General features: G+C 36.6%; 1 protein-coding gene across 1 annotated transcript in view; it reads left to right on the top strand.

Annotated features, from left to right (window-relative positions):
• Positions 1-10,957, top strand: part of LOC144972428 (U3 small nucleolar RNA-associated protein 6 homolog) — a gene marked incomplete in the record, with an annotated part of 519,965 nt that overhangs the window by 32,984 nt on the left and 476,024 nt on the right. Inside the window, 7 exon segments of the mRNA XM_078913596.1 lie at positions 1,556-1,619; positions 2,367-2,491; positions 3,049-3,192; positions 4,279-4,360; positions 5,542-5,626; positions 6,356-6,441; positions 7,567-7,635. Of these exon segments, the coding sequence (XP_078769722.1) occupies positions 1,556-1,619; positions 2,367-2,491; positions 3,049-3,192; positions 4,279-4,360; positions 5,542-5,626; positions 6,356-6,441; positions 7,567-7,635 (655 nt within the window).

Here is a 10,957-nt window from a genome sequence, read left to right as displayed (position 1 = left end):
GTTGGCCAGATGTAACATTTTGACTTGATAATTTTCTCTTTCTTTGACCTTTTCAGGAGGATGTTCTCTCTTGGGAAATGCACATTGACTTCTGCAAGGAAACGGTAATTAAATAAATTAATTCAGTGTTAACTTAACTTAACTTGACTCATCCTCTCGGTGATTCAGTTGCACACAGTAGATCTGCAACCATCACAGTCTTGTGGTATCTTTGATATTCCTCCCCACTTCCACTTCTGGGCCATCATGTCACACTCCTTGAGTTGGAGGTGTGGGTCCAGGAGAAGGAAGAACCTTGTCTGGACACCGGTTTGGATCATTCTTGGTCTGGCTACTCATCTTCAGCTATTCCAGCAGGATTGGATCTAGGCTGGTCTCACCCTCAGGGTCATGGCAGCGCACAAGCTCCTGTACGACGGCAACGTGATGATCCTTCTCTAACAAAAATGGCAGACTTCAGTGTGGAGGAAAACTGGAGGGAAACACCAAGAGGAGGAAACATCATTAAAGATCCAATCAAAAGAGTGCCTGCATTCAATAACGCCAGGAAATACTGGACTTCCTCAAATCGCCTCTTAACTGGACATGGCAGAACTGCATCAAATATGTGCAGATGGAAACTTGGAAACAGTGATACCTGCCAGATATGTCAGGCAGCCCCAGAGACCAGCGATCACATCGTCCTCCACTGTCCAGTCACTAAACTTGAAGGTGGCTACGAAACCGCCCTTAGGGTGGAGGAAGACTTTAGAAGCTGGGTTGATGAAATAAATTTGGAGGTGTAGCCATACGCTACTACTATGTCACACTCCAGGGTCCTTCTCCAAAGGGTCTCCCTCTTCTCCTTGTTCCCTGTGGGGTCCGTCTGGAGGCTACCCCTTGGTATAGTGTATTGGTTCATCCATAGGACATATCCAGTTTATCACCATCTTTCTCTCCTCACAAGAAGAGATACAGGCTTAATTTTGACTTACCATAATTAATTATCATCAGTTGCCTGATATAAATTGCTTTACGCTACATGTAACCATTTGTATAGGATGTTTTGTTTTTCTTTTTTTCTCCTCTTTTTTTGTTTGTTTGTTTTTATGTTGGTTTTGCTTTATTAATTCTTGTCAAAGCAAGTATAAAAATACAAAATAAGAATATCAAGAAACAATGTTGAAAATACAAATAAAAAGAAAGGAGACTCGGTTATTACTAAAGACTAGATATTTAAATTTCCCAAGTTTAGAATACTCCTCCATATGTTAGTGTTAGTAGGTGAATCAGACACTTGTGTGGTCCTGCATATGGAGCCAAAATTTGTAGATTTAACTACCAAGAATGCGTCATCTTTCACCTCCCATACCCCCCCCCATCCTTAACTCACTTTCCACTGTTATTGATTTTCTATTCACACCTGGGGAAAAAAAATAATATAAACTCGAAAACCAGGAATACATCATATTTTCACTTAAGCAGAGAATTGTATCTTTCCATAATATTCTTATTTCCTGTGAAAGTTTTTTATTCAAAAACATCCTTTACATCCTTGTTTGTTTTTATGTTTCAGAGACAACTGAATACGGTGACTCGTCTGTACAATAAAATTCTAAGGATTCACTCTCATAGAGAAGGTATGTGACATTCTGTTGCTATTGAAAACATCTTTCCCTGTTTTGATGGGACTGTATGAGTTATATGGGTGGAGGGTTGAGGGTTGACTATTTGTCTCTGTCAGAAAAAAATTGTAATAATGCCTGTCAGGCGTCATGTCTCGTTCTACAGGTTAAGTGTTGCTGTTGGCTAGGGACCCCTTGTAAAGTGCTTTGAGCATGTTTAGTGGATATTGCGCTATATAAAAGCTCATTTTTTTTGGATTAGTTAGTTGTAGATTATTTGATAGTCTCAGCAGCCAATGTATGTATGTTTTCTTCAATTTCTTGTATGGTGGTGTTTGATTGTTGATCGCAGAAATTTTCAGTGGTTTTCAAAATTTTGAGTTGACACCCCTGCATTTGTAGAAGTACTTTAATTAAAGCTGAATAAAACCAATTGACAGTAACCTTATTATCTTAACACCACGAGTCATAGAATTTCATAGAAATACTAAGAAAATGGAATGGAGAAACCCACTTCAATGTTGCCAATTTTCCGTATATTTATGGAATTCAGTATGTTATAAACCTTCAGTATATTTTCCAATCACCAATGCTAAACGGAAAAAAAAAGTCAGTGTTTTACGTTTTTATACTGGAGTTCAGCGCTCAGAAAGGGATCGGTCAATGCGTTTGCATAAAATTTCAGTAAATGTTTGCCTCCTGAATTGTCAACCCTGCCACTTATTTTCATTGTCTGGTGTCTTATTTTCTATTTCTCACCAGACATTTGGGTGAAGGCTGCCCAGTTTGAAAGATCCCCAGATGGCAGTGGGAATCCTGAGGCTGCCCGAGAGCTGCTGCTCATGGGACAACGAGTCATGCCAGACTCAGAAATCATCTACCTAGAGGTAAAGGCACAATGGAATTTTGATTTTTAAAATAATTTTGGGATAATATGTGTCAGTACATGACATAATCAGTCGGAAGGTGAAAAGAGACTCATGGAGTCGAACTTAAGTTCTTGGAAGAACCACTTCAGTTTGTATGTAAAACGTCAAAACCAAAATTGAACATCAACAACTTCAAAGAAAGACTAAATACTAAACATGTAACGTTTCATGCTCAAAACCCTTCTTCAGCCAATAACAAAAACAGGAGGCAGAAAATTTTGATGTCCTAAATCCCAACTAGACATGCCAAAACTTTCTGTGGACTCCTATCTGGATTTCATGAGATGTATCAACGTTTTAACTGTTTTTGTTATTAGCTAAAGAAGGGTTTTGAGTATGATACATTCTTCCATGTCTATTATTTATTTATTTTTTTTTTTGAAAAGCTGATATCATTATTTTTTACAGACCACAGCCTTTAGCGGCTTAGAATTCAGTTCTACCACTGGAGGAACTGAACTTCCTGTCGTTATTCATTTATTTATTTACTTATTTATATTTATTTTTGTATTCAGATGTATCAGATGGAGCTGGATCTTGCTAGAACGATTATAAAGAGGAAGAAAGTCCTGAAGATCTCAGAGGTGGCCGAAACGCCTGAAAAGAAGGAAGAGACTCCAAAGAAAAAGAAGAAGAAAGCTAAAAAATCGGAGAAAATGGTAAAGTGTTTCTCTTTACTTTGTCTGACACTTTTTCATACACACTTTTCCAGATCTTTCTCTAGTAGTAGTAGCGTATGGCTACACCTCCAAATTATGTTTGCCGATCCATGATGTCAGGTCATCTCCGGCTTCAAAGATCGTTTCATACCCCCCTTCTAATTTTGTTACTTACACCGATTTTCTCTCTTTGTCCTTCCGAGCCATTGGGCCCATGGAGCTGGAGTTTATCCCAGTTTCTATAGTGTGAAACGGGCAATAGCAATTACTTGCTGTCCTTTGTATAGAACACTAGTCTATCGCAACATACTTTCCACCAAATCTAATAGACTCAGCTACTCATTTACTGCCGGGTGGACTGGGGGGTCAGAAAAAATCTCGCTGCACCTGGGATCGATCTTGGTCCCTTTGTGTGTGAAGCGAGTGCTCTCCCAACTGAGCTCTCGGACCCCCTCTTACACCAGTGCCTGCTCCCTCATTTGTATCTTTGATATTTAAAAAAAATAAAAATGGAGCTACTCTATTGTCTTCGTCCTCATACTCTCGTATTCAATGTTTGTGTTTTCTGATGCAAATGAGGGTTCATAGTGGAAAACGTGTGTGAAGAATATAACCATCATATCATCCCTACTATTGAATATTCTCTGTTGTGTAATGGGGCTCCTGATAACTCAGTTGGTAGAGCACTCACTTCACATGCAAAGGGACCAAGATCGATCCCGGGTGCAGTCAGGTTTTTTCTGACCTCCCTGTCCACCCAGCAGTGAATGGGTAGTCTCTTTTAGATTTGGTGAAAAGCATTTAATTTTTTTTTTGGTATTTTTTTTTGATTGTGAATAAATTGCCCTACCACTTGTGTTACCATAAACCAAGATTAGGCTGCTAATATGTCATGGAAAATGGTTGAATAAATTTCTCTTCTTTTTTTTTTTCTCTCTTTTTCTCTTTTTCTTTCTCTTTTCTTTTTTTTTTTTTGAAAATATTATTCAATTTTTTTCAACCATAGATTTGCATCTCACCTTAAATTAATGTTAGCATTAATGGCAAATTGACATTTTCAAAGTTTTATTGTTTTTCTCATTCCAGGACGTGGACAATGAAACCCCGTTCTGTGAAGAGTTGAAAGTGGCCCAGATTGTGTACAGGAAATCCCTGGAGATTTTTCCAAGTAAGAGACAGAAGAACTGTGTAGTATTATAAGATTATCTACTTTTTTTCCATGAAGTTACACTAAAAGTCGACAATCCTTTAAAAAATTGTGATATATTTTTAGATGGTTTAAAATACTGATTATTGGATTTCTGCAGGTTTTCCCTTCTGAATCCCCCAAAATGTGTTTTTATACTGTTGGTGTCTTTTGTAATACTCAAAAGTGCCAAAGTGGTTAGTTGCCTCTTCTTAATCTGGGCCGATGATTTTATTCTGATACGTAGAAATCCGTGATTTTAGAGTTAGAGGTTGAATTTCCTCTTTTAAAAAAAATAAATTACATTTCCCCCCAATCAAATGTACTATCAGTGAGAAACTTGATGTGTGGTGGAAAAAATAGGTACAGTTTCCCACTCTCCAGAAATTAACTAGAAAATCAATAATAATTTATCATCTCAATTGCTTTAAAAGTGGGGGTTAATGCGGTTAAAATTGGGCTTAAAGGCAAAAATTAAAAATTTTCCTCCCTTTTCACTTTTTGTCACCATCGGCACTGAATAATATTTTCTTATTCAGTATTCGTTCTGACTCCACTTTGAAGTCAGTTGACAAATCAAATTAAAGGGGTTTTTTTTCTTATGGTGATTTTTATTCTATTCCTTGGTAGGAGTGATCAGATAAAAAATGAAACAATAGAGTTTAGAGAAGGATTTTGGAAAAATGAACCAAAGGAGCTTAGAGGGCTTTTGAAAAAATTAAACAATGGAGCTCAGAGGGCTTTTAGAAAAATGATTATTTATTCTATGTGGTCTAGTGGTGTGACACTTGCCTTTTGATTGGATGGTTTTAGGTTCTAGTCCCTGTCTGATCAACGCATAGTTAAGTCCTTGAAAAAGGCTCTTTACTCACATTTTCTCACTGTACTCAGGTGTAAAATGAATACCTGACAGTCAACAGCATTGTCTCTGTCGGATAAAAATTGTAATGTTGCCTATCAGGCGTCACATTTTGTTCTACACATGTTTAGTGTTGCTGTTGGCAAAGGACCCTTTCTAAAGTTCTTTGAGTCTGTTTAGTGGATATTGCGCTATATAAACGCTCAAGTTTAAAAAAAATTTTTTTATCCTATTAATAATTTTATTGTTTGTGTGTTTTTTATTTATTTAATTTGTTTTTTGTTTGTTTTTGTTTTGAAAACAGATAATCCCGACTTCCATTTGAAACTGTTGAATATCTGTAGCAAGTTCAAATATGCATCGTCACAGCTGGCAGAAATGATTGCCAGGTAAGTTTGCTTTTCCTTTCTTTTTAAATTTTTTTTTAACCTTTTACAAAAGGTATTTGATTTTAACTCTAACTGACATCATATCTTACCGTTATGACCTAGATATTGTTTTTGATGGGTTTGGTCTTGAGTAAGAATATTTCCTTTCATTTTTCAATTTTCACTCTGACCACATTCATCACTTATCTTTTTCGTACTTTCCTTTCATTTTTCAATTTTCACTCTGACCACATTCATCACTTATCTTTTTCGTACTTTCCTTTCATTTTCAATTTTCACTCTGACCACATTCATCACTTATCTTTTTAGTACTTTCCTTTCATTTTCAAATTTCAAAATGTATTTTCAATGTAATTTGTGCGGCTCTGTGATCAAGTGGTGTACACTCACCTGCTCTGAGCGGCTATAGTTGAGTCCTTGGAAAAGGCTCTTTACTCACATTCTTTCACTGTACTCAGGTGCAAAATGCGTACCTGGCCATTAACAGTGTTGTGTTTGGCGGAAAAAATTGAAATATCGCATCATGTCTTTTCCACATGTTATGTACTGCTGTTGGTTAGGGACTCATTGTAAAGTGCTTTGAGCACGTATTGTGGATTTGCACTAATTAAAAAGCTCAATTCTTATTCTTCAATGTAGCAATTGTCATTTTAACATTTTCCTTCCATTTTCACATGTCAAAAACATATTTTTTGATAAATGTTCTTTAATTTTCAATGTCATTTTCAGTTTAAAGACGACGTACCAAGACAACCCAAAAGTGTGGAATGCTCTGGCTCTGTGTCATCTCAACAAGTACAAAAAGATGATGACGGGTATGGATTTTATTGTTGTTATAGTGTGGCTTTGTGGTCTTGTGTTATGACACTCACCTCACCTTCTGATTGGAAGGTCCTGGGTTCGAGTCCCGCTCTGAGTGGTGCATAGTTGAGTCCTTGGAAAAGGCTTTTTACTCACATTCTCTCACTATACTCAGGTGTAAAATGAGTACTTGGCTGTTAACAGTTTTGTCTGTGTGGAAAAAAAAAAAAATTTATATTGCTTAACAGGCAGCATGTCTCGTCCTACATGTTAAATGTTGCTGTTGGCTAGGGACCCCTGGTAAAGTACTTTGAGCATGTTTAGTAGATATTGCACTTTATATTGAACTCCCCAGTCGAGGTCGACTGATTTTTTGGGATTTTTTTTTTTTTTATGTTTTTCTTTCTTGCTGTGTCTAGCACCTTTCATACACATGTGTTCAGATCTTTATCTTACACCGGTGCCTGCTCCTTAATTTCTTCATTTGATATTTCCGTTATTCCGTGAATGCTAAATTTGAACTTTTGGACGGTTGCACGCGGAACAATATGAGAAAATTTGCAGAAATATTGGGGAAAATATGATAAATCTTTTTCTAGATAGTTGAGGTTCGTTGGCAGGTCTGGAATAGGATGAACCTGTCTTAGATCTTTGGCAGAAAGGGAAACAATCTGTATGTTTCTGTCGTATATGAAATTAAGATTTTTCCTTCAATATTTTAAATCATAAAAAAGCCCCCCCAAAAAATAAATTAGTTCTTCAGAGCCATTATGCCCATGAAGCTGGAGTTTATCCCGGTTTCTATAACATGAAATGGACAATAGCAATTGCTTGCTATCCTTTAGATAAGACGCTTGTCTATCACAAAGAACTTTCCACCAGATCTAACAGACCCAGCTACCCATTCACTATTGGGTAGACAGGGGAATCAGAAAAAAATCTCGACTTCACCCGAGATCGATCTCAGTTCCTTTGTGTGTGAAACGAGTGCTCTACCAACTGAGTTATCAGGACCCCCATAAAAAGTCAAACCAAAGCAAAAATGAATTAACACCTGACAGTTTATTAGTAAAGCAAGGTATATTTTAAAAATCTAAACGCGTAGCATCAATACCTTTTGTTTGTCCATGGGTTTTCAGTTCAGCAAAAGCAAGCAGCTGACAGATGCCTGGCGACATTCAAGGAAGGATTAGAAGCTGTCCAGGGTGGTGAGTGTTTACCTTTTGTCATCAAACAGTCTTCGTATCCCTTCGATTGAATGTCTTCATATAAAATACATTTATTCACAATCAGTCGTAATGCTTCAGATTGCTGGAGCTTGTAATAATAAAGGTTGCCAATTTTCTGTATATTTACGGAATTCAGTATTTTATAAACCTGCAGTATTTTTCCAATCATCTGCTAAATGGGAAAAAAGTAACCACACAATGTCTTTTTACTGGAGTTCAGCACTCAGAAAGGGGTTGGTCAATGTGTTTGTGTAAAAGTTCAGTAAATTTTTTGCCTCCTGAATTGGCAACAATGAATAATGTATATATCAACTTCAATGAAAAGTATTCTCTCTGTCTTTAAAATATTTTTTGGGACTTTTGTGAGTTCCACATAAAAATTGAAAATATTTATTCTATTTTCATATATGTTGAAATCAAGAGAGTTAATTAATTGTCTATGAAGGCTGTCATATTAAAGGGATACCACTGTACTTATCAATACTAACCCATGAAAGCCTTGTAACTAAATTGAAATGACCATTTTGCACTTTTTGAAAATGTGTGATTTTATAATTGTATAAACAAAACACATATTGTGTCGACTTTATCATAACCATTTATAGACACACATACACAAAAACGTTCAATATACGTGAGGAATACGTTTGTATTAACCATGTATAAAGACAAGAATATATATTAGGTGTCATTTTGAAATGTTTTCAAATTGATCCAAATATTTTAACTGTTAAAAAATTAGAACATTTTGAAATTTGTTACAAGACTTTAATGGCCCTTTGTGTAGCAATATATATATTATTATAGCAAACTACTAACTGCCACTAACAATTCATAAAGTGCGGTCTTGCTAACAGCTGAACTCTCTCTCTCTCTCTCTCTCTTTCTCTCTCTCTCTCTCTCTCTCTCTCTCTCTCTCCCCCTCTCCCTCTCTCTCTTTCTCTCTCTCCCTCTCTCCCTCCCTCTCTCTCTCTCTCTCTCTCTCTCCCTTTCCCTCTCTCTCTCCCTCTCCTTCTCCCTCTCCCTCTCTCTCTCTCCCTCTCTCTCTCTCTCTCTCTCTCTCTCTCTCTCTCTCTCTCTCTCTCTCTCTCTCTCTCTCTCTCTCTACCCCACGCTTTTTATCAGTTTATTTGCATGTTTTGATTAGAATCAACAAAGGAGAAGATGAATGTGACATAACGTACGAGATAGATGACTTTTTTTATATAAGTGGAAAAACCTCACAAAACGTCCTTGTTATTTGTCTTTGTCAAATTATATAATGGAACTAAACGCTATTGTATTTGGATTTATATTCAGGGGAGTAACCAATACCGTAACATTGTTCGAAATGTAGAATTCCGCTGTTATTTCCCTTGCATTAGAATTTTGGGCCCCTTGCGTTTGCTCACTCGGTTGCTTATTGTCTATGGTTTTTATGAATCTCATTCATTCATTCATTTATTTATTCGTTCACTCGCTCATTCTTTCATTCACTCGCTCATTCTTTCATTCACTCATTCATTCATTTTATTCATTCATTCATTCCGTCACTCATACTTTACTCATTTACTCATTCATACATGCATTCATTTCAGTCATTCATTCATTTTATTAATTCATTCATTCGTCCCCTCTACTGTCACTGTTTACCATTTACCACAGTACCATATCTGTAATTGTAAGTTGTAAGCAAGTGGCTTGTTTCTATTCCTTCCTCCACACTGTTTGTGCTGGAAATACAAACGTTCAAACGAATTTACATTGGCTCCTATAATGTAATGGTTATGAATATGAATACCCTCTCAACAATATGACCACAAATTATATATCCTTTCTTGTTTTCTTTCCTCAGTCCATTCTCTCTCTCTCTCTCTCTCTCTCTCTCTCTCTCTCTCTCTTTCTTTCTCTCTCTCTCTTTCTTTCTCTCTCTCTCTCTCTCTCTCTCGCTCTCTCTCTCTCTCTGTCTCTCTCTTTCTCTTTCTTTCTTTCATTCTTCTTCTTCTTCTTCTTCTTCTTCTTCTCCTTCTTCTTCTTCTTCTTCTTCTTCTTCTTCTTCTTCTTCTTCTTCTTCTTCTTCTTCTTCTTCTTCTTCTTCTTCTTCTTCTTCTTCTTCTTATTATTATTATTATCGCAGATACAGCCCTATTGAAAACATCGTCAGAGCTGTTCAATTAAAACGCGGAAAACATAGCACAATAAATATGGCATGACACACACACACACACACACACACTTACACACACACACACACACACGCTGGGGGGCCCGCTGATCGTTGCCAATCAAAAGGGGCTTCTTCCTATAACAAACTGTATTGTTTGACTAAGAGAGAAATCCAAATGCGACACACACACACAGTTGTCGTGCTGTGAAACAAACAAACACACATTTTTTAAAAATTGGCCAGAAAACTCGTCCATCGATTAAAACGACCCTCATCTTGTCAAAAACTCTCAAACCTGGGACTTTCTTTTAGATTCCCTGGAATCCCAGGTTTGATAATTTTTTAACAAGACGAAAGTCATTTTTAATCAATCGATAATTGAAATTTTGAAGGATGAATTTTTATGGCCAAATTTAAAAAAAAGTGTTTTTTTCTAGATCACGGCCGAAAGGGAAATAAAGAGTAAACAAACACTTCAGGGGAGTTTTTTTTAATTTACATTTGAATTTTGACGGGCCGGTTTGTTTTATATCTTTGACACGCTCTGGTTGTTGTTGTCGTTGTCTTCTAACGGGAATTCCCATACATGTGACCCGTCAGTCGAGTCGAGTCGCGACAATCTGATGATGTTAATGTCGAGGTGAACTAGATGTTATTTAGTATAAAAGTAAATCTAAAATGAATGAAAATGATCGGGGGTTTTGGTGAATGGAGTTTTCAAGTTAAAAAAACTAAAGTTATCGACAACTCCCCCCCCCCCACCCCCCAAAAAAACAAAACAAGCAAAAAACAAACAAAAAAAACCAAAAACAAACTAAAAACAAAAACAAAAAAAAAACCCAAACAAACAAAAGATAAAACGAAGAAAGAGAAAAACAAACAAATAAATAATGATTTAAAAAAACCTTCTTCTTCTTCTTCTTCTTCTTCTTCTTCTTCTTCTTCTTCTTCTTCTTCTTCTTCTTCTTCTTCTTCTTCTTCTTCTTCTTCTTCTTCTTCTTCTTCTTCTTCTTCTTCTTCTTCTTCTTCTCCTCCTCCTCCTCTTCCCCCTCCTCCTCGTCCTCCTCCTCTTCCTCCACCACCTCAAAACCCATCAAAATCGGACGCTTATACGACCTGATAAAACCGCGTAAGCTGATAAAATCATCCATTTTT

Source organism: Berghia stephanieae, chromosome 5 (genome assembly GCF_034508935.2).
Source record: "Berghia stephanieae isolate SIO BIC M18660-M18661 chromosome 5, UCSD_Bste_1.3, whole genome shotgun sequence".
NCBI classification, from domain to species: Eukaryota; Metazoa; Mollusca; class Gastropoda; order Nudibranchia; family Aeolidiidae; genus Berghia; species Berghia stephanieae.
Note: the sequence above shows the minus strand (reverse complement) of the source record. Positions and strands in the feature narration are given on the sequence as shown.